The sequence below is a fragment of the Postia placenta genome (assembly GCF_002117355.1).
Source record: "Postia placenta MAD-698-R-SB12 unplaced genomic scaffold POSPLAscaffold_4, whole genome shotgun sequence".
Taxonomy (NCBI): Eukaryota; Fungi; Basidiomycota; class Agaricomycetes; order Polyporales; family Adustoporiaceae; genus Rhodonia; species Rhodonia placenta.
The window spans coordinates 1290558-1312942 of record NW_020169835.1 but is presented as its reverse complement, the minus strand read 5'-3'; the positions used below and the strand labels follow the sequence as shown (position 1 = coordinate 1312942).

The following is a 22385-nucleotide window of genomic DNA, read 5'->3' as shown; positions in this document are numbered from 1 at the left end:
GACATTTGGTCACAAAGGAATGTGGGCAGTCTGGCTCACCTCAAGGCAAACATGATGTTTTTTTATATCCAGTGGATGTCCTCTAGATGAAGTTCGACTTGTTATCGAGCAAGCAAGCCCGCGCTCATGGTCGACATGGTAGCTGATCGTCAGGATTTAGCAAACTCATTAGTATGGCCAGAGTTTTGTTAGTACGTCAGGGACGAAAAGAACATGGCTAAGCGACGTGGGCGAGATGGGCGGAGACACTAGCATCAAGTGCAAGATCGGTGACAAGTGACAGCCACCAGTGTATTGATCCATGTTTGTATCGCACAAATATGGGACAAATATGGGACAAAGCCAGAGAGCCCCGGCCGGGTGTGGCACAGCAAGCACCTGACTGGCCGAAATAAGGACCGAATATGATTATCAAAGAGATTGATGAGATTGGGCGGCAATCGAATCCGACCAATCGACCATGGCCTCCCCGTCTGACCACGTCCCATCCTTCTTCTGTCACCGACTCTGTCTCGTAGTACGTACACTTATTCCCCGTCTATGCGCCCCCATCATCGCGCGATCAAACCCACTCCACGGTCTCGCAGCGTTCCCTTTTCAATTGAGAACACACTAACTCACCAGTTCAACCCGCAACGTCTCGCCCCCGCCCCACGCGCATCCTCGGGCGCATTCAACAGCACCCACTGCGGGCCCACAGCGCATGCAATACACCCCGCGCTTACCCCGCACGCGTCACCGCGAAGCCGCATCCTAAGCCTCAGATAACTCAATCGCGATTGAATGGCGAACCTGCGAACCTGCGAACCCCAGGGAAGCGCATTCCCCGCATTTCCTCAGCCGTGTGCGACTACATACGCGACCCCTTTCACGGGACCTATACCATCTCTGATGCCAATTTGGCGGCGCGTGCACGGGGCGGTCACCTGCCCCCGCGAATATTGCCTTTCTCCAGCTTTCTCCCTGCTTTCGCCTGGCGACGATCAGATGCCGCGGCAGACGGCCTGGCCCTGAGCCAGAATTTCACCTTGCAATCGGTGGAGTTGCAATTTAGAGTCGCCGCCAGACACACGGTATCGCGCTTAGCCTTTGGCGTCGAACATGGTGCGCGGATGCAATGATGGGAGTGGGGCGTATTTGTCCGTAAACGCCACCAGATCTTGCAAGGGCCGCGAGTTGCCATTCGCGTCCGCAAAACCTGATCGGGCCCGCAAGGCACTCAGAGCAACACTTACTAGCATTAGCACCAGTCGAAACGACTACAAGTGACGGCGATTTTTTCCACGCTGGCGACTATTCCCACGCTGGAGACTGTTCAGCCACAGGGCACGCACGACAAGACGTGATGCAGATGTGGGAGGAGATTCAGCGACAAAATAATAGGGAATGTAGTAGAGTGCAGCACTAGTATTCACAGAAGTATGAGAATACATGTTTTATTCTGTGAGCAGCGACTCGGCACTCGCATCTAAGTCAGTGTGGTGCGAGTCGTCATGTGACTATCATTTAGTCGCAGGACTCGCCCTGTCGTGTAGTCGTCTGCCAGTCGCCCCAGTCGTGGGAACGACTGGGGCGATCGGCAGACGACCGGCCCAACACTGATTATTAGCACAGGCGCAACGCACAATCCGAAGCGGAATCCCTCTTGCAGATTCTAGTCCCGATTGACACACTCGAACGGCTAGAATACATGTGGAGAACGCCCGCACGCATCAACATCGGTATCATACATGACTCGCGTACCTCGCTTTATTGAATCCCGCTCGCATCATTTACAACCGCGTCCGCCACACACGCGAGCTCAGCCCAGCAGACCTTCCAGGATGACCTTCACACCCCACGCGCCGGGGTCAGGCACCTGCTCGTCCTTCAGCCTGTTCCCTTCGACGTACGCGCTGCGCCCTGCCTTCGCCTCCAGATCGCGCGTCTTCAGTGCAGCATCGCCTGCCGCCTTCACCGCGGCGCCAAAGTCGGCGCCCTTCGCCGCGGCCAGCGCCCGCACGAACGCGTCCAGCGGGTCCACAAGCGTGCGTGACGGCGGCCGCGCGCGGGTATACGTGTAGAGCTTGTCGCGCGCCTCCGTCAGTGACTCGGACCACTGCGCGGCGCTCAGCGTGCCCTTGCTGTGGACCTGCAGCCCCTGTGCGAGCGCTGAGAAGAATATTCTGGGTCGCGGCAGATCCACCGGTGAGTGATCACAGCGAGCGTCTGAAGGGAAGCACATACGAGTACAGCGCTCCGCTCGTCCCGCCCATCCGTTCCTCCGCGACCTTGGCCACGGCGATGACGGAGTCGACGACGTTGTCGCCCGAGATCCTGCCGGCGTCGACTTCCTTTAGGACACCTGTCCACCGTGTCTATCAGCACTGCATACCAGACACATACTCCGTGCTGCCGGCAGACGCAGCCACACAGACAACGGGTCATGAGTCCCCGGAAGCTCGGTACGCACCGTTCGCACCGTCCTTAAGCGTCAGCCCGCAGTCGCCGTCTCCCGCGATGCTGTCCATGCGCGTGAGCTCCGGCTCGGCCTCGATGAGCGCCTCGCACGCCCGCTTGACGGATGCAATGAACGCCTGCGGGTCCTCCGCGCGCAGCCTGATTGTCTCCGCGACCGCGGCCGCCGACCCTGTCCCAGAGGTCTGTTTGATCTGCGCTGAGGGCGCGAGCGGCTTCGACGGCGCGGACCACTTCCAGCCGGGCACGTTGGGCTTGTCGTCGAGAAGCTCGAGAAGCAGAGAAGCCGACGGGGCGTTCTTCTCGGATGAGTCAGGGAGGAGGAGCACGGTGATCGAGTAACCGGGCATGTTCAAGCTTGTCTACACCAATCATTATATTTAGCTTCCACAGCGATTACTGTCAAGTCTGAGCACGCACCATGAACGTGCCGGCCAGCACGCGCTCGATCTGGTATCCCCGCGACTCCAGTTGGAGCCTGGTCTCGCGAACAATACTTGTCATCTCTAGCTCGCTCGTCCCGCCGAGGTTGTTCACGAGCAGGACAATCTTGTCTTTGCCCTTGAACGGCAAGAAAGAGCGCTCCGGGTCAGACGTGGACGTGAGCAAATCAAGCTGTTCCTTGACAATATCACTGAGTGGCGGAATGGGCGACAGACGGCGATTGCCAGGTTCGTTGTGTATGCCCATTCCTATCTCGATCTCTGACGGCTTGAGATGAGACTCCCCTGCGGCTGTTCCTGGGACCTGTGTGCCCGATTTACGGACAATCAGTATAAGGACGACATATGACCGACGTGAAGTACTGTACGTGGCAGTGCTCGAGGCCGACACCGATCGTGCCCACACGCGACGAAACCCATTCCGCGATATCATACACCTCGTTGAGGCTTGCTCCTCGTTTCGCGTGCGCGCCGGCAATCTTGTACACCAGACATGTGCCCGCAAGGCCTCTGCGGAGATAGTACGCGTAAATGCGAGCCCGCGAAGACGCGACCGCGGGCCGGGGACGCACCTCCTGCCAACAATCTTCCCTTGGCTCCTGCCCACCGCGACGTCATCTGCTACGACGACGAACCTGACGCGGTCCGCCTTTTCAGGGTGCTGTGCAGCGTACTGCTCTCGTGCCAGTCCGAAGTTCAGAATGTCGCCGGTGTAATTTCTACGGGCGGGTGAGTCCCTGTCAGTACGGCGCAGGCGGGACGCGGCGATGTAGGGACCGGGCCGCGGAAGAATCCACTTACTTCACGATAATGACGGCACTGTGGGACAGCTCGGTAAATGCGACGGGCTCATGACGTGCATGGGGCGGGATACACTCACCCTTTCTCGTTCTCCACAAGGTCGATGGCTCTGCGCACCTGGCTGGCGTTGGGAGACGCGAAGACGCTGCCGCACGCTGCGGCTGTCGATGAGGGTCGTCAGGAGCATGCCATATGCGTATGCGAAGGAACGTACCTGTGAGTATGCCGTCGCCTGTGTTCGCGTCGCACGGTGAGTGCTCATGACATCATAAGCGCTACCGATAACTGACCAACGAAGCCACCGTGCGCAGGCTCGTGTCCCGAGCCGCCACCACAAATCAATGCGACCTTGGAACGATCCGGAGATGCGACATAGACCACTACAAAGGGGGAGATTCAATAAAATCCATAGATACATCAAAAGACGCATAGAGTCGGTGGCCTCAGATGATGCTCACCTTTATCCGCAACATCGAGGGCGATTTGGGGGTTCACTGCGCAGAGCCCCTGCAGAGACTCGACTACGAGATTCTCTGCGGCATTGACAAAGTGTTTGGCTAAGCAGACAAATCAGCGGATAGCGGGAGTGTACAAGGGGATTCGCGCACATTGGACGGACATGGCGGAGTGAAGGATAGTCGAGAGGAGTTGTGCAGATCACGAAGGCGCACTGTCCAGAGAATATATACGCCAGCGAGACATGGTCACGAAAGCTGCATGGTGCCTGCCCAGCCCCCCTATGGCGAAGTGGGAACGTCAGGAGCTCCGCACAGAAACAAGACTTGTGACCAGCTGCACTCGCGACTCCTCCCGTGGAGGGACCCACTACAGGTACACCTGCTGGGCCGAGGTCATACCCAGCTCAGGGCCTCGAGTTGGCCTCGGCGAGGGGGATGTATTACTAGTAGTTATATACAGCGCGCTGGTCTCGACAAACGGACATTGCTGTAGCGCTTCGAGCTCTCGACCGCCTGGGCCACATCCGTGTTGACACGACAATGTCATTTACAAATCCATCATCAAAGAGAAACGCTTTATGAGTGTACGAGAGCATCCGAGCCATGAGAAAGGGGCCATTTGGCATTCGCGTGCGGGGATGTACCTCGATAACGACTGGTCACTTGAAACCGCAGTTCAATGAAATGTATTGCCACGATCAAAGGCACGCGCGTCGCCCGCTTCATCCAATATTACGTCCATTTTGGGCTGCCACTGTTTTCTTTCTAGCATTTTCCTCAACGCTATGCTTACCCCTTCATCGCCATCGTCCTCTCCTTCACTAATCACGCAAGATACGACAAACACCCGCAAAAGACAACGCTCCCAGTCCATGCAATCAGAGCCTTCTTCTTCGTCTCCCAAGCGGTCACTTTCTGATGACCCGGCGGCGCAGGACACCGTTCGTCCAACTCAGCCACAAGACGTGACCGTTGCTCAATCTTTCGCTCGCGATGTAGAGATCGATGCTTATATGTCCGACCAAACCGCTTCCCAGTCGCCAGAGCCCACTCTGGCTCTCATAGAGTCATTATGCAGGGAGCCCATGCACATCGGTGAGACATGGTACGTGGTGTCTCCTACCTGGTACCGCCGGTGGCGCAAGGCAATCTCTGGCGAGGTCGACAAGGAAGGCGGTTTAAACATCAAGGACGTTGGTCCTGTGGATAATACCGACATCGCCACACAAGACGGTGTCATCAAGCAGGATGTTCCCTTAGAAGAGCTACAATTCGTGCCGGAGAAAGTATGGCATTGGTTTGCCGAGGGGTGAGTCCAGCAAGTGCGAGCGCGTTTCCGCAAGCATCTTGCTCATAGTTTACAGGTGCGGTGAATCTCGTCTACCGCTTCCTCGTACGGTGATCCCGCGGGGCGTCCAGGCAGAGCCGTCTCTCGAACTCCACCCTCTGTGCATCCGGGTTCATGTCCTCAGCGCTCAGGCTGTACCTGGCATCGAGGTCGAGCCGTCCAAAGTCTTCGTCTCAGTGAAAGACACTCTCGCCAATGTTCAAGACAAGATCCTAGCTCTCCCGAACTTCGACCGCCAGCGCCAGTATCGCATTTGGAAGCTCGCGGAGGGTGGCTCTGGGCTGACCCAGTTTCCCTGCACTCCGGAACAGCTCAAGGAGCTCGGCGCAGTCGTCATACAACCCAGCCATAAGACAGTGGAGGATGAGCTCATCGAGGAAGGCGATGCGTTCGTCGTCGAACCGCAAGAGGAAGGGCTTTGGATTGTTGCAGACGACGAGGTGCCTGCGCAGGCCGGTACTGTGTCCACTTCTACGTCACAATCCACGATCACACAAGGATCGGCGCCGAAGCTCTTCAACACGGGCCAAGACTTCTTCAGCGAGATTCAAGCAAAGTCTGCGGTCTCTGGCACAAGCTCGGCAACATCATCGGCGCAAAAACCTTCCGCGAAGTCTACGTCGCTCAAAGTCGCGCCACGTGCTAAGACGCCTTTCGCGTTGGATCCCGGCACTCTCGGGTTAGGGAATATGTAAGCCTTCTGTGGTTAGGACTGTCTCTTCTACTCACGTCGCGCAAGGGGTAATACGTGCTTCATGAACTCAGCATTGCAGTGCCTCGCGCATACACCAGAGTTGACCGAGTACTTCCTTAGTGCGTATTCCTCCCCGAACCTGACACATGTGGCGCGAACCTGATGTGTCACCTAGCTGGTGTATTTGAGGAAGAGCTCAATCCCGACAATCCCCTGGGAATGGGAGGTGCCATTGCCAATGCGTTTGGCGCGCTCCTCCATCGTATTTGGGTTCCCGGCGGAACGGGGACCTCATACGCACCGCGGGAGTTCAAGCAAGCATTGCAGCGCTTCGCACCTCAGTTCAGCGGGTACCAACAGCACGATTCGCAAGAACTTGTGGCGTTCTTACTCGATGGCCTGCACGAAGACTTGAACCGTGTGCGGAAAAAGCCATATGTCGAGAAACCCGACTGGGAAGGCGGAGGTGACAAGGAGCTCATCGGACTGGCCCAGAATTCCTGGGAGGGATACATGAAGCGAAACGACAGTGTAATCGTCGACCTTTTCCAAGGACAGTATCAGAGCACGCTGGTGTGTCCAGAATGCGCGAAGGTAAGACTCAGTTGGCGGTGTGGCGGCAAGATGGTGTATGGGTTACTAAAAAGGATCAATTGTCCAGGTCTCAATCACCTTTGACCCATTCATGTATCTGACATTACCCCTTCCCGTGGACAAGAAATGGAAACATAACATCTACTACGTCCCTTGGGATATGGATAGGCAACATTTGAAGGTCAGCCAATATACATGGCTCACCTCTTCTACGCCGCTCACATGAACCCGGCAGATCCCTGTGGAGATCAGTCGCGATGCCTCGTTCAAAGACCTCCGCCAATTGCTAGGGAGGTGGATGGATGTGAATCCAGATAATGTAAGGCTCTTCAATCTGCACCTATCGTATTGATGTTTTATGAGTCCAACATCCAGCTTCTCACGCTCGAGGTGTTCAGTCATAGATTCTACAAGGACCTCGATGATACCTGCCTTGTGGGCGACATGTCCCACAATGATATTATCATGTGCTTCGAACTGCCTTGCCACGCACAGCAGAGCAGGACATACAAGCCGCAACCTGGCGACCCATTCATTGTCCCGGTGCTCCTCTCTGACATGGCTTCGGCGCGCTTCTCATACCGCAACAGTCAAAGCCTGTTCGGATATCCTTTCGTAGTCGTCGTTGACCAGGAGCAGGCCACGGATCCCGATGTCATATACGACGTCGTCGTCGAGCGTCTGCAGCGCTGGACGGCGAACATCCGCGACCTCTTTACATGGGTACCCGTCACCCCGACCATGACGGTGCCTGTGCAGATACCCATTTCTGGGCCTCCTGAAGATGCAGTCACGGAAATCAAGGCGAACGGCGATATCATCACTGTTGAGGAGAGTGCACCTGAGGAGGGCGACATCACTGACGAGAAAGCATCGGTAGTCAGAGATGAGGATGACGTCAGCATGGTCGAGATCGTCACCGAAGAACCTCGCAGAGTCGGGTACAAAAAGGGCATCTTCAAGCTGCGCGTTCAGGCGGGAGATGCGAGATATGGCGCCAGCTACAACAACTATGGTAGCGGCTCGCAGCGCGCCGACGAATGGGAGCACCGCGCTTCCCAAGCGAAGAACTTGCCAAATGCTCCGGAGCCCCCGGTGCTACTCCAGGAGAACGACCTTTTTGTCTGTGAGTTCGATGAGAATATGAAGGCCTACTACTTCGGCGACAATAACGAGCGTACGCGCTCCGACTTTGTCGATTGGAACAGCTGGGAGGAATACGTCCACCCCGAGTATACTGCGAGTCGGAAAGCAGCAGCCGCCAGGAAGAACAAGGGCATCTCCCTCCAGGATTGCCTGGATGAGTTCACGAAGGAGGAGAAGCTGGGCGAGGATGACTTGTGGTACTGCCCGATCTGCAAGAAGCATCAGCAGGCCACAAAGCGCTTCGACATCTGGAAGGTCCCCGACGTGCTAGTCGTTCACCTCAAGCGCTTCAGCAACAGTCGCATGCTCAGGGATAAGATCGATACGTTCGTCGACTTCCCATTGGAGGGGTTGGACCTCTCGCCCATGGTTGGCGAGCGCCAGGTTGCCCAGCGACTCGCAGAGGAAGGAATCGATGCCTCGGAGCTCGGTCTGAGCAATCTGGATGAACCTCTGATGTACGATCTGTATGCAGTGGACGAGCATCTCGGTGGTCTTGGGGGCGGCCACTATCGTGCGTATTCATACAACCACACTACCGATAAGTGGTACCACTTCGACGATTCGTATGTCACGTCAGTTCAACCAGAGGCGGCTGTGGTACGTTATCAAATCTCGCTGTTTGATGTCATGTCCTCACTCCGTGTATCATTCCAGAATTCGAACGCCTACCTGTTATTCTATCGGAGGCGCACCTCTCGACCACTCGGTGGTAAGAGCCACGCCAAAGTTGAAGCAGCTCGGAGTAATCCGACATTGACTTCCCCTCCCGATCAGGAGGCCACTCAACTGCCAACGCCACCCCTGGAGGACAATAGCCCCCCCGCTTCACAATTAGGCCGGCGAGATTTTTTCAAGGTCGGACAAGAGAACATGGGCACCGTCACGGGGTATCAGTACAATGATGACTGGGCAACACCTCAGTCCATGTCACGCTCCTCCCCGGCTTCATCTCTTCCCCCGCTTGATGACGATGAACAACCACCTCCGTTTGCGTCTCTGTTCGATGACGCGGTCGAGTCCAGTCTACCTCCTCTGGGGCTTAGCACGCACCATTTCGACCTCCCTGACCCTTCGTCAACAGGATCACCCTCGTCGTCTGTAGCGGCAGAGCCTGATCTGGACGACCTTGACGAGATGCATGTATACGAGCACCGTTCATGGCAAGGGGGAGTACGCATTGACTCTCTTAAGGCGTTCCCGTCAATCGCGCTAGAAGAGCCCATTTCTAGCATTTCCCCCTCAAAGTTAATGGGTTCTAATGATGATGAGAGCGATCTTGACGAGGGTCCCATTTAAAGTTGGGATGCGCCTGGAACTGTAGATTCCGGACGATCATGTACAGTGAATCCTCGTGCTGTCGTGTTCAATTATGATAGAGCGGTATTGTATGATTGTATCGTTACAGACTTTTGTATTTACATACCCCATGGTCTCTCGAAGCAATATGACTAGCATGAGCCTCCGCGCGATTTACGATTGGAACCCACGTTACCACGTACGGGGTCAACCCGCTGTGGCTCTCATAAGTATTGCCGTTTTCACGAAAGGTGTCGCGCGCGTCCAACACAAACAAATTCTCGCTGAACGACCTCCCACTGAAAACACAAATATCTTGACAACCACTGAGCATACCGTCTTCATGTTTGCTGCGCTAGACTCGCCTCGTCGTCCCGCAGGTCCTGGTACCGAAAGCATCATGATTTTCCAACATTGAAATTTCGACATCTTCGGCATCCCTCTGAAGCAGAATCGTTCCTGCTCGCGAACACGGCATCGGAGATTCATAGGACGGGTACCCTTGGGGATAGACGGGTGCTGTGGATGGCCTGATACAGCTGCGGTGTGGTTCTAAAGTCTGCCCGCTTTGTTATGTCTGGTTCTCGCTATGCTCCTAGCCATGTTCACATAATGATGGTATTACTTCGTCTCATCCCATTCAGGTGTCGGAGAGAAGTTTCATTAAGCTTTAAATAAGCATTGCCTGTAGCACAGACTCTCATTTTCTTTCCCTCCCTTGCGCTAGCTTTGCCAGTCATTCTTATACTTCCTACACTTACAAGTACTTTGCCACTCCATGTTTGACTGTCTACATTATCTGTAACATAGATCTCATTATCAATATTATTTCAAAGACAATACCAAGTGCTTGTGGTTATAAGGACACTGGTATCTACATGGCATATCATTTGTACTTAATCATACTGTATCCATGTATCGCAACCCAGAGGCTGGGGAAATGCAGCAGTGATAGGAGAGGATGGTAGAAGGGGCCAGTAGGGGCACAAATGCAAGATACAATCCATAAAAACAAACGAAGGGATGTTTTTGAGATATGCAAAGGAACAAGGAAGGACACGACAGTCGCCCCCAAGAATGTGAATAGCACAAAGCGGGCAGACTTTAGAGACACACCGCAGCTGTATCAGGCCATCCACAGCACCCGTCTATCCCCAAGGGTACCCGTCCTATGAATCTCCGATGCCGTGTTCGCGAGCAGGAACGATTCTGCTTCAGAGGGATGCCGAAGATGTCGAAATTTCAATGTTGGAAAATCATGATGCTTTCGGTACCAGGACCTGCGGGACGACGAGGCGAGTCTAGCGCAGCAAACATGAAGACGGTATGCTCAGTGGTTGTCAAGATATTTGTGTTTTCAGTGGGAGGTCGTTCAGCGAGAATTTGTTTGTGTTGGACGCGCGCGACACCTTTCGTGAAAACGGCAATTGCACACAAACGCTAGCGCAGTTTGAGACCAGTCCTCAGCTGGCGCATATACGCTGTTCGGTTTCCTCGCTACCTGTTGAGGGGTACAACGACATTGCTCTAGCAGCATTCCACGTGCGACAATCTTACTTACGAGTAGTTGGTCTGAGGTAGTGTGATGAGCAGAATCCCTCCATGTCTCCTCTACCTCACCATTTACAACCCTACACTATCTCTTGCCCCCGATGCTTATACAGGAGATGAAGATGCTGAAGAGCAGGCACAAATCCTATTCTATACGGCCCGCGAACGTGCTGTCTCGCGGGACCGCATGCTGAGGCAGGTCGGTCTTGCGAAAGCACTGGTCAATTTCTCTGAGTATGTGCCGTCTCGGTCCGTCGACGTCATCTTGATGTTGAGGATGCAACCTTTGTAGGGCTTTTGACCCTGACCAAGCGTGCGAGAATGTGCATTCGCAGACAAGACGAATGGTTATGATCTCGCCTGAACCTGACTTCTGGATACATGCTGTTGGTATGATACATCTTGAAGTAGTTCTTTATTGCTGATAATGGGGAACATACAGTGCGTCGAGGTTGCCAAAACGCCTCGCTCTGCCGCACCTAAGGGAAAGTCTAAGAAGGGGAAGGCCAAGAAGACCGACAATGTCACCCCGCAGGATGTTGTGGAGTACCATGATGCGTCTGTCCACGATGTCCTGCTCCGTGCGCACCTCTTGCAAGGGTACGAAGAATTCAAGGTGGGTTTGATGGGGAATAATTTATCAATGCACCCATCTAAGATAGCCGTGTACAGTTGACCCACGGGTCCTTTGCAAACATACTATTCACTCTGGGTCAGCAGGCATTAGAGCTTCAACTCGAAAGATTCTTTACTGTGTGGGCCTGGAAGTGGGACATAGAAGAAGACACTGATTTTGCGTCTTACCTCGGTATGTAAATGCTGGATTATTTGTTGAATGCTACTTACATCAGGGTTGTTAATTAGGTGTGCATCTTCATCCCTTGTCGCGACAATTGTCATCCATTCTGGACACATTTACTACAAGTGAACTGGGAGACGCATGTGCCTTCGTCCTGGCACCTCCGTACGTGATCCCGTCTACTAAATTTTCCGCTTCCCGATACCCAACATCTCTCGTTCGATACATCCTATCCCGGATCCCTCCTATCCCGTGTTCTGAAACCACGGCCCTACCTGTGCTGACAGATGCAACTGCAACGTCAAGCACCATCCGTGCCAGCAATAGCGGACCACAATCGCCTATAAGTAGCCCCCCATATAATGAAGGTAGCTCGGTCATCCCCGAGGTACCATCTGGAAGCGTTTCAACGCTAATGCCAAACATGAGCATGGATATCCGCAATCTTAGGTGGAACTGGTGGACTTTCGGGAAGGAATCCCCCAAGCCAGCGGCGGCGTCTGCTGCCTCGTCTTCCGCTGTTGGATCACTTACTACATCCGTGGGCGAGGATGCTAGCCCCAAAGCGCCAGGATCACGCAAGGCTGAACAAGCGGGCGAGAAAAGCAGCCTGATTGATGTAGATGCAGAATCCCTGCGGGAAGCGATATCCACGGAATATCTGCGCACTCCGTCTATCCGCTCTCATTCACCACTCACACTGTCAGAACCATTCCCGCATTCAACCCCCGAGATTTCGGAATCTGCCACGCAGTCTGAGAACACTATACCAAGTTTACTTGCAGATCAGCCGTCAGATGAACAGGCCATGTCTGCTGGGCCGAATCTGGATATCTCTGCGGTGGAACGCAGTACAGCTTCTACATCAGAAACTATCTCCGACAACGCTCCCGTTTCAGGATCCCCCACGAGCGAGGCAGTACTACCGTCCTTGTTGTCGACTACAATATACTTGGGAGATCCTGCCAATAGCACAGTAATAGAGAAGAAGCGAGTCTGGCATTTGACCGTAAGAGCTTATTCCGTGGTTCTGATAGCCATGGCTTACGGCGCATTCGTAGCGGGATCGGTTGTCATTCGCGTTATTGGTTAATTTCAAGGAAGACGCATCCAGTGTACAAACATTAGTCCAACCTATCCTAGAGCAATTAACAGCCATGCAGGAGATCATTGATGGCCAGGGACAAGAAGCGTAGGTATGATCATGTCTTGTCTTGTTTATCTACTGATATGCGGCCTCGTAGAACACTAGATACTTCTCTTCCTACGGCAACAAAGATTCTACAACCGAAAGATCGTCACATCATAGGAAAGAACGGCTTCTTACTATTTTCGAGTCCCGATTGCGTCATGAAGTCAGCCCATCTGTACAACGCTCAACAGTTGTTACGAAGGCAAGTGTTCTTGTCTCGCTCATATCCAGACGGCCCTGATTTTCGACCTCGCCAGTAACGGTGACATTGTTGAAGTGTTCTCGCGTGGTCAAAACCCTCAACATTGGCACGTAGCGAAGAGAGGTCTTGCTCAGGGCGGTGAAGATGATATGTCAGATGCGGAAGCCTACATGGAGATTTCCAGGAAGGAAAGCACGCTGACCGATGTCGACAACGAGTTAGCAGCAATTGTGCGGAGGTGTTATGCATCCATTAGGGAGAGTTAATCAGATACAACGCCAAACTCTGTTATGCGCCATGCGTAATACTGACATTCTGGTACTGTTCATGACATGTCCCTATCTTAGACATGGTCAAACAACAATTTACGGCCAAGCAAGGAAATATTTTACTAGCGTTTTGCAGAATTAATGCCGAGACGGTCACGGATGGAGTAGACGCCCATCATTGTCCCGTGTCACATGACCCGAAATTTCGTGAGCGCGCGGAAGTCCAGCAAACGGCTCAGTCTCAGACTTGCCAGTGTCCACGGTATCAAGAGCTCTCTGGTCGTCAGCTTGGCAATGGACTCATCCAGCAGCTCGTCGCATGACCCTACTGAAACTCTCCGCAATGCTACCTTTGCCCGCAGTGGGGGTGTGCCTGTCTCACCAGAGAGTGCGGTGACAGCTTCGGATCTGCTGCTGGGTCAATTCGACCCCACAAAACTGCATCCCATGGCTGGCTTGGGAGACAAGCTTGACTATTTGCTGCTGGACGATGACAAAACGAGTGACCTGCCAGGGTCGGGCACGGCAATCCCCTCTCGGGGCTGGAGTGACGACTTGTGTTATGGCACCGGGACCATGTATCTCAGTGGTGCGTCTCTCTTTTCCTTCTGCCATTCTCACTCCCGCCGCGTTCTCAACGCACGGCCGCTATACAATTTCATATACCGGCACTCTCACCTTATCGTTGATGTGCTGTCTTATTGTCTTGCAACATCACATGTTCACCGCCATCCTACTAGGTCTCGCCCTCGGCGGTGTGTGGGGTTTGCGTGAAGGCGCGCGAAGACCCCTAGCAGCGTCCAATTCCCGGTTGCGGATCAATAGCGTTCTGAATTCCGTTACACGAAGAGGGACCTTTATTGGCAACTCGGCGGGTGTCCTGGGTTAGTTTCCCGATAGGTTCCTGCTTTTTGTTCTCACTGGCAGATGCGTTTAGCCCTTGTCTATAATGGCATAAACTCTTCCATTGACGGCATAAGGGGAAGGCATGATACGGTGGGCAGCATGGCCGCTGGTGCGCTGACCGGTGCGCTCTACAAAGCAACAGGTACGCCCCTTTGGGATTTTGTACCAGTAATATTTTTCTGATGGATTGGGTTCTGTTAGCGGGCGTGCGGCCAGCCTTAGCTGCGGCCACTTTCGTATCTGCACTAGCAGGCGTCTGGAGCTATGTCAAGCGGAGCGTTTAAAAATTCTAGTACATCTAATATACTTAATCCTCCCCTCTGTGAGTCGCTTCTGGATCTGATATTCTACTCTGCTTGTGATCGCCCCTGAAGTCCGTAAACTTGAGGACCACCTTCCACATTTGCGACCACGCCGATGGCGTGCGGAATCTCATCTGGCTGTTTGGGATCGGGAGCTTGTGCATCAATCAAGGTAGACGACTCCTGTGCTTCCCGGCGAGCCGTATTTATGCCCACGCGCTAAGTCTCGTTATTGTCTTGCACTCCGACCCATGCGCTAGCAGAACGGTGGCTTGCCTGCGGGACCTCCACGTCGCCACCGGTAGATTGTCCGTCGCCGAGGCAACGCTCGACGTCCGAGGCCTACGCTGTGAGAGATGACACAATATTTACCGACCTGCCGAGTGGATGCGGATTCTTTTCTTCTTCACGAATCAGGGCAGCCCCACCTCCGAGCATCTCCTGATTTCTCTCTCCGGGTACGTGCTGGCTCAGTATCGGTGCCCGAAATATGCGTTCTGCCTGATATACTGGTACGCGATTTTTTATGCCGCCATCTTCGTGAAACCGTCATACACACTCGCTTACCCCGAACGACAAATTGCTATCAACAAGCCTCCAAGTCTCCCACATTTACGTGAGCTTGAGCCCAACCTATTCGCTTCAAGACCGTCAACCTTTTCCAGATTCGCTTCATGGAAATGACAAGTTATCCATTCACTTTCTCGCCAACGGCGCCGAAGGAGGGAAATATACATTACAGCATAGCAGCCCCTCTTCCGGAAGGCATCGTAGCTTGCCCCGACGAAATGTGCAGCGACTGCGTCCCTACCCGGCGAGTGCTCCAAACGTCCAGAAACTATCACACAGTTCTGAGGATACACTTGCGTGAGTTTCCAATTCACGGTTTCGTCGCCTTCAACTCACAATGCGGCTCCTAGATCATACCGCTTGGAGATAGTTCAACATCCAGCGAAAACTGCGGAGTTCAGGGATTCTACCCTGACTCGGCTACCATTGGCGCCGCCGCTTATTGCTCGCCTGCTCATTCCAGACCAGTCTGAGGTGGCGGCCGTGGAGTGAGTGAGCACAAAAACATCCGTTCCTCTTGTTCTGAACACAACGTCTTGACCAGCGATGCAGATCTTCCGTTCTTGGTTGCCCAATTGTCGCTGCTCTCCAGCGATGGGAGTGCATCCGCAGATATTTCTCAGACGTCGGGCGGACCTCAGCGACTGCTATATGGAAATTTGGTCGCCTCGCCACAGGTTCTGCACAACCTGCAAGGGAAAAAAGGAGTGTACTTCATCTTTCCAGACGTCAGCATCAGATGGCAGGGACAGTACCAACTCTCAGTCGCATTGCTCAGACTACCGAGGCAATCATGTCTCTCATGCCCCTGGTACAGTCCTCTGACTCTCCTATCGATAGATTGGATCTATTAGAGGCTACTGGCGCAATCGCCCCCGGAACGATCCTGGCGCAGGCCCGATCTCTTCCATTTGACGTAGTGCCACGACATGATTACACCGCGCCTGGTGGGCTTATTGTCTTGCAGCATCAGGATCAATCTGACACGATCTTCTCGCCGCAACGTGTTGACAGCACAGACGCCGCTGACACAATACTTCCTCCAGCAGGGGGCCCGAATGTACGCCTTTGCCTCTTCCTTCCAGTCTACCGCCACCCCCCGCTGAGTTGTCATCGTAAAGGGCCCATCGTCTCTCTCGGCCCTTCGGTAAGCGGGCTCTCTTTGTATGAAGACATGTCTATGACCTTCAAATAGCACTCAATAGCAACGACGCTCATTTGAGCCTCCCGTCTGACCGGCCGTAACCTTTGCTGCCGTCTTTATTCGCTGTCCAGGTCTTGCTATTGTTGGGCATGTATTCGCCTGCTCGCTACCTACTATGAGAAATAGAACTAGCTGTAATCCCTTCTTGATTCTACATATTTTCGTATCGGAACTGTTCACGTGTGTAGTGGTAGAATTTCTCGTTTACACGCGTTGTACAATATGCATTCGAGTATATTCGCTGTTATCCTACGTCGAGTCTCATTTCATACACAATTTCCCTGGAATATTATTTGTGCTTGCCTTGCTCGTATGCGTATGTTGTCCGTATCTCTCTTGAAGATGGAGCCACCGGCTAAAAGACCGTGCCGTCGCTCTCAATATCAATGGGAGGCCCTCCCGAAGCCGGTCGCTTCTGTTTGGCAATTTCCCGACCACCTTTCCATGTGGCGCTTTCCAAAACCTGCGCCAGCGAAAGTTGCTCCGCCGTCAGGCCAAGCTTCTGTCGAATCTTATCGGCTATGCGGTCCCTAAGTTCCATGAGACCATCAGCATCAGCAGAGTGATTCCGTAGCAGGTCATGGAAGCGGACAGGTGTGCTTACAATTCAATGACTGTCATCGCCCTCCACTCGACAATAGCGGGGTGCGAGGGCGGCAGCTTCGCGATGCCCGTGTCAGGATCGGAATAGAACGAGGAGGTAATTGCGCCGGGCCGGAGTGAGAGGACCCCCAGATCCACGAGGAGGCCGCCTGCAGCAGCGCATGAGACACACGCCGATATGAAGTGGAAAGGGGGATGTACATACCGTTGCGATACTCAGGCAGCCCCGTCATGTGCTCCAACCCTTCCACGTCCCAACCGAGGACGGTCTGAATCGGCTCGACGAGACTGTAGGTGATCCACCCCGTCAACTTGTGGAATGGCACGAGCTCGTCCCCCTCATTCAAAGAGGTAGGCTTGAGCGCATCGCACGGCCAGACGTCACCGAGGGGAACGCCTCCGAACGTCGTCCGCGTGGCCGGCCATATCGGCGCGAGGCCCTCAATGAGGACTGTCCACAGCGCGAAGATATGGACGCGCCGCGTTGAGCCGTTTGCAATGGACCCGGACTCGAGAAAATCTGCGAACCGGGGTACGTACGTCAGTACAGGCTGAACCAAGGTATTGTGAATGGAGCGACAGCAGACCGATGAGATTTCCAGGCCTGGCATCGTCCCCGAAGAACTTGGGGCTGGCTTTCAGCGCGTTGCTGAGATTGGTCAGGAGTGATGTCCGCCCGTCGATGCCCACCATTGGGTTGGACGAGGACACTTGCATGGCAGAGGCAGCCATCTCTGGCGTAATACGCGCCAGTCCCTCCGCTGCGAACACAATTATGAGCTCGTTATTTGAAACTCAAGACAAGGGTATCACCGACCATCAACTTTGTGCGGGTTGCTGCTATCGCCTGAGAAGAACCCCTCCTCAAACATGTTAATGCTGGCGACGCCGAGCCCTTCAGAGCGCGTGAATTTCATGTCCGACTGCTTCTCATGGTAAGTCCAGGTGTTGCCGGCACCAGCATCCAGGAGCACGGAGACGAGAAAGAGGTCAATGAGTCGCTTGGTAATCTCCTTCTGATCGGGCGGGTTGGCAGAGGCCTTCCACTTCTCGATGAGGGGGCCGACGCGGGGGCGGCCTGCGTCGAGGTGCCGCCAGCGACCATGCGGCGGGATCTAGCGGACAAGAGTCATATGGTGATCAATACATGACCCCAGCGCAGGCGTGCATTCACTCACCGACGCATAGTTGGTCCCAAAATCACGCTAGCGTTGCCGGTAAGCTCTGCGTACGTAGGCGGCAGATGGGGTCGCACGATGACCTACCTTGATGATGTCTACACAGAATTGCGCAATATCCTCCTCTTTCTCAGGATCATATGTGAAATATTGCAGCTCGCCTTTCTGGGCAAGGGCGTGGACCCTGCCACATCTCTCGCGGATGGCGGGCAGCGTACGCAGGTAAGCTGCGGTTTGCTGAGGAGTAAGAGGCTTGCCGAAGTTCATCATTGTGAATGATACAATATGGCAGTGAGAGCCTGTATGACCGGAATTCGATCCAGCCACGATCACTGATCAGTACGTATTGATCGCCTGATCACAGTAATCAAATTCGATACAGCATGCGATTTCGTGTCTGAGCCTGGCACACGGCGCACGAGACAACCCCGGTACTTAAGAAATTTGTTATACACCAAAAGTACCCCTACGCCTCCAAAAATCATGTTCGTCCCACCGCTCCAGTTTGCGAGGCCGCAGGAATCGACCCCCAGCATTGGGTTCGTCAGAAGGCGTCAAAGTCCATACCTCCTTGATTCCCAGACGTCGAGCGTAATTAGCCATTCGGTCGTAGTTCAGCCCAACAGCATGCGGTCCATGGCTGTCGTCTGACAGTGCAAAGCGGCCCCCATTCTGCATGATTAACTGATGGCGAAATGAGGCGATACGTAGAGCACTTTGAACGCGAGCACTCACAGTAGCAGCATCCTCGCCCGGATAGGCTACATCCCAGCTTTTCCGTAGCGCGGCAGCATTGAGTTCGAACAACGCACCGTAACCCACAGCATACCTGACGTTTCGTGCAGCTTTTGCCCATGCCTCGGGGTAACCCTGGAACATGAGCGATGGGTTGTAAAGCCGACACAAATCGAAATGCCCGATGACCTCGGGGTGGAAGCGTGTCATGAGTTGAAACTGAGCATCGAAGTATGAACACAAGAAAGATTCCATCTGTCGGTGTTCCGTGTCCAGAGTATTGGGTAAGAAGCTGTTGAGCGACTTTCGGTATGTGGCAGTATCGAAGTCGATGGGGATCGCATTAACGTGATGCACTGACCCAACCAGGTACTCGATACGGTTTCCGTGTGTCCGCAGACATTGCTCCAGGTTCGTGACATCCGTGTCGGTAATAAGCTCCGTCTCCAGTCCCACTAAAAGTGTGATGTTACCGCCGTACAGCGCCTTCAGCCTATGAGCCTCGTCAAGAAAGTGGTCGAACTGGGCGGCAAGCGCGTCGAGAGATATCCCTTGCTTTACGAGCCAAGACCAAGCGAATATGCGCAGGCAGACGAAGCTCTAGCTGTCTGTAACGTGAGAAGCAAGACACAAGTACCTCTTCCGGATACAGGTCCTGCACGCGGTAGCGAGGGACGTGCTCGGTGAGGCCGTAGATCTCGAAACCCTGTCGGATCGCCTCCTTGACAACATCCTCCAGCGTGCCCGATGCGTGCTTGCAGAACTGCCCAGAATGAGAGTGGTGACTGTGCGGCATTGCCTGGAGTATAGTTCGGTGTCCTGATCGTCAGTCGTGCGATGAGCCGAGCTGTGTCCTCGAGGCCGATGAGTCATAAATACTGACCTAGACAGTGAGATGCCGTTGGCCGGGCGAGCCGTACCGTCTCGCTGTGCTAACACAAAATAAGGACGTATGGCGAAATTGCAGAGACGCTGCGCTGCTGTGCAACGTCTGCTGTGAGGAGGCGGTGCGTGAGTAGAGAGGAGGTTGCAAAGCGTCCGCACGTGTGCGCAGGACAAGCGCCGGCGACCGACCGTGCAACCCTATATAACCGCCCGCGCCCACAGTTCAACTCCCTTTGGTCGGTTTCTTCGTGGTCCATTACTCACTTCTTTCTCTTCCACCATCATGTCCAACCAAGAGTACTACAACGGCGGCCAGCAAGGCTATTATCCTCCTCAGGGTGAGTACAAACCGTACTCGCCTGGTGGCGTCGACTCTCAACTCCAAGCAGGTCCTCCCCCGGGGCAAGGCGGTTACTATCCCCAGCAACCACAGCAGGCTTACCAGGGTGGGTATCCTCAACAGCCATATGGGCAGCCATACGGCCAGCCCGGCTACCAGCCTCAGCCACCGCCCCAGACTGTATATGTGTAAGTGTCACAGTGACGTGTGGCCTCTCAGTAGGCTCACGAGAGTGTCCTCGGCTCCAGCCAACAGCCAGCGCCCAAGGGTGGAGGAGAAGACGACTGCTGCGCGTGTCTAGCGGGGGCATGCTTGTGTTGCTGTGCAGAGGGTGTGTATTCTCGTCTCCTGTAGCGTGCCCGACTGACGACAGAGTGCAATGCGACCCGCAGAGCTGTGCTGCGACTGCCTCTTCTAGACGACGGCTGCTACGATCTGCATATGCATATTATGCCCACGTTTTCATGTCCGTTCGGTCGCCATTGATTGGTCCTTGTGGTTTCCATACCCTCTATCTTCGATATTTAACGTCACGATTCTGCTGTATTTTTTATGGATGTTCTGCCTCTGGCATCTCAATTTTTACGTAGCATTGATACGTTGTCTCAGAAAGCGCCACCCATAATATACAACTTTTTTTAGTCCGGACGCGAGGATATCTGAAAGCACGATGCATCCACTGTGAGACACAGCGATGGGCCTTGCGGCGGCGATACGGGCTCGAAGGATCGGAGTGAGTCGGCAAAGCAAGCGTGTTCGCCCGTGCTGAGTGTGACATGTGACATTTATACGGTCACTCTTCTGCGAGGCAGCGTCCCCGTCTCAAAATCCCGTCATTGACCCTCCCTCCTCAAAATGTTCTCCAGGCTGCCTGCGGGTGCCCTCAGGAATGTCGGTGCCGTCGTAGGCCCCCGCTCATCGACGTCCTCAGCGGGCGCACGTTTTGCATCGGTGAGCATGCACGTCTCGTCTCCGCGGGCATGCAGGCCTCAACGTCACGTCTCAATAGCGCGTCCGCTTTGCGTCGACGAGCTCGTCCGCATCGTCCGCATTCGAGGTACGTGCAAGATATCCTCATGCGCGTACGCGACACCATCATGTATGCTATCGCAGTCCTTTGTCAACTCCCGCGCGACCCTTGCCTCCGCAACCCTTTTTGCCGTCGGTTCCGTCGCATGGTACACGAGCCTCTACGGCACGCTGCCCTTCGTCGGCGAGGTGCACGCCAACTCCCCCGCAGAGGACGGCCTTCACCCCCCTCACTATCCCTGGTCGCACTCGGGTCTTCTGGACACTTTCGACCATGCCAGGTCAGCCGTTTATCTCCGCTCCTAGCGGACCCGAGCGTCACACTCACCTGTGCACCCACTAGCATTCGTCGAGGATACCAGGTATACCGTGAGGTTTGCGCTGCATGTCACTCCCTGGACCGCATTGCCTGGCGTAATCTAGTCGGTGTCTCGCACACCGCTGACGAGGCCAAGGCCCTGGCTGAGGAAATCGAGTACACGGACGGCCCAGATGAACAGGGCGAGATGTTCCAAAGGCCCGGCAAGCTTTCCGACTACTTGCCTCCACCCTACGCCAACGAGGAGGCCGCCCGTGCTGGCAACGGTGGTGCTTTGCCTCCGGACTTGAGTCTTATTGTCAAGGCTCGCCATGGTGCTGCGGTAAGCTTTCAGCTTGTCGGATGCGACCCTATGCCAATACCGAGGTTGTCCGCTTAGGACTACATCTTCTCCCTGCTCACTGGGTACAGGGATCCCCCGGCTGGCTTCGACATCCGTGAGGGCATGAACTACAACCCGTACTTCCCCGGCAATGCGATTTCAATGGCGCGAGTATTGTTCGACGGCTTGGTAGAGTACGAGGATGGTGAGCCTGCTATCCTTCCGGAAGCACGACGTCATTGATTCACGGGGAACCGGGTGATTATAGGCACGCCTGCGACGACTTCTCAGATGGCGAAGGACGTTGTCACCTTCCTGAACTGGGCGGCCGAGCCGGAGCACGACGAACGGAAGAAGATTGGTCTCAAGGCCGTCATCCTGTTCTCTGCGCTGACTGCCATCAGCTTGTACGTGAAGCGCTTCAAGTGGTCGGCTCTGAAGTCCAGGAAGTTATGTGAGTAGCCTTCGCTCATGCCATGGGGGTGATCGCTCACCAACGTTCTCACCCGGACACAGTCTACACCCCCCCTGCGGATAAGTCGACGCACTAGAACTAGAAGCTTGTTGATTGGGGGACATTGGTGCCGTAAATATTAGTCTCAATCGAGAGTAGTAGTCGTGGTTTGTCCGTACCGCAATGCCGGTTATATTCTGAGAATGAGAGGATACGAGGAGACACGAATTTGTTACGAAGCCCCCTTCTGCTCTCGCCTTATAAACGGCGACCGCATCTGTGGCT

The 22385-nt window shown here is 54.4% G+C and overlaps 9 protein-coding genes across 9 annotated transcripts; 6 read left to right on the top strand and 3 right to left on the bottom strand.

Moving 5' to 3' along the window:
- Window positions 1-1801: 1801 nt before the first annotated feature.
- On the bottom strand, window positions 1802-4337 carry POSPLADRAFT_1179861 (hypothetical protein; the record flags this gene model as incomplete). The annotated part of the gene is made up of 12 exons (XM_024488706.1): window positions 4310-4337; window positions 4160-4258; window positions 3992-4081; window positions 3916-3933; window positions 3781-3862; window positions 3702-3719; window positions 3473-3619; window positions 3269-3410; window positions 2878-3204; window positions 2453-2819; window positions 2227-2344; window positions 1802-2165 (listed from the first exon to the last, which is right to left on the bottom strand). Exons 1-12 carry the CDS (start codon window positions 4320-4322, stop codon window positions 1802-1804), a joined length of 1785 nt encoding a protein of 594 aa, XP_024341008.1. The 5' UTR covers window positions 4323-4337.
- An 835-nt stretch (window positions 4338-5172) lies between these two features.
- Window positions 5173-9410, top strand: POSPLADRAFT_1179858 (hypothetical protein; the record flags this gene model as incomplete). The annotated part of the gene is made up of 8 exons (XM_024488705.1): window positions 5173-5468; window positions 5524-6198; window positions 6247-6320; window positions 6377-6795; window positions 6863-6976; window positions 7031-7114; window positions 7171-8541; window positions 8599-9410. 8 exons carry the CDS (start codon window positions 5173-5175, stop codon window positions 9238-9240), a joined length of 3675 nt encoding a protein of 1224 aa, XP_024341007.1. The 3' UTR covers window positions 9241-9410.
- A 1415-nt stretch (window positions 9411-10825) lies between these two features.
- POSPLADRAFT_1137094 (hypothetical protein) lies at window positions 10826-13250 on the top strand (the record flags this gene model as incomplete). Its single annotated transcript, XM_024484757.1, has 8 exons — window positions 10826-11025; window positions 11084-11177; window positions 11234-11407; window positions 11464-11599; window positions 11656-12382; window positions 12503-12647; window positions 12746-12975; window positions 13040-13250. 8 exons carry the CDS (start codon window positions 10826-10828, stop codon window positions 13248-13250), a joined length of 1917 nt encoding a protein of 638 aa, XP_024341006.1.
- A 297-nt stretch (window positions 13251-13547) lies between these two features.
- Window positions 13548-14443, top strand: POSPLADRAFT_1137606 (hypothetical protein; the record flags this gene model as incomplete). Its single annotated transcript, XM_024484804.1, has 4 exons — window positions 13548-13842; window positions 13994-14137; window positions 14191-14301; window positions 14361-14443. The coding sequence occupies 4 exons, from the start codon at window positions 13548-13550 to the stop codon at window positions 14441-14443; spliced, it is 633 nt and encodes a 210-aa protein (XP_024341005.1).
- Window positions 14444-15379: 936 nt separating this feature from the next.
- On the top strand, window positions 15380-15885 carry POSPLADRAFT_1137985 (hypothetical protein; the record flags this gene model as incomplete). Its single annotated transcript, XM_024484857.1, has 2 exons — window positions 15380-15519; window positions 15576-15885. Coding segments are annotated over 2 exons (450 nt in total), but the record flags the coding sequence as incomplete, so codon positions are not given.
- A 705-nt stretch (window positions 15886-16590) lies between these two features.
- Window positions 16591-18286, bottom strand: POSPLADRAFT_1045311 (hypothetical protein; the record flags this gene model as incomplete). Its single annotated transcript, XM_024478728.1, has 7 exons — window positions 16591-16765; window positions 16840-16987; window positions 17044-17358; window positions 17426-17599; window positions 17656-17953; window positions 18017-18043; window positions 18104-18286. 7 exons carry the CDS (start codon window positions 18284-18286, stop codon window positions 16591-16593), a joined length of 1320 nt encoding a protein of 439 aa, XP_024341003.1.
- Window positions 18287-18463: 177 nt separating this feature from the next.
- POSPLADRAFT_1045310 (hypothetical protein) lies at window positions 18464-19547 on the bottom strand (the record flags this gene model as incomplete). The annotated part of the gene is made up of 3 exons (XM_024478727.1): window positions 18464-18700; window positions 18752-19306; window positions 19389-19547. The coding sequence occupies 3 exons, from the start codon at window positions 19545-19547 to the stop codon at window positions 18464-18466; spliced, it is 951 nt and encodes a 316-aa protein (XP_024341002.1).
- A 265-nt stretch (window positions 19548-19812) lies between these two features.
- On the top strand, window positions 19813-20623 carry POSPLADRAFT_1065499 (hypothetical protein). Its single transcript, XM_024481956.1, has 4 exons — window positions 19813-19974; window positions 20026-20164; window positions 20225-20307; window positions 20369-20623. Exons 1-4 carry the CDS (start codon window positions 19920-19922, stop codon window positions 20392-20394), a joined length of 303 nt encoding a protein of 100 aa, XP_024341001.1. The 5' UTR covers window positions 19813-19919; the 3' UTR covers window positions 20395-20623.
- A 208-nt stretch (window positions 20624-20831) lies between these two features.
- Window positions 20832-22300, top strand: POSPLADRAFT_1073807 (hypothetical protein; the record flags this gene model as incomplete). The annotated part of the gene is made up of 7 exons (XM_024482641.1): window positions 20832-20927; window positions 20986-21033; window positions 21090-21286; window positions 21349-21646; window positions 21704-21851; window positions 21915-22100; window positions 22163-22300. The coding sequence occupies 7 exons, from the start codon at window positions 20832-20834 to the stop codon at window positions 22195-22197; spliced, it is 1008 nt and encodes a 335-aa protein (XP_024341000.1). The 3' UTR covers window positions 22198-22300.
- Between the last annotated feature and the right edge of the window lie 85 nt (window positions 22301-22385).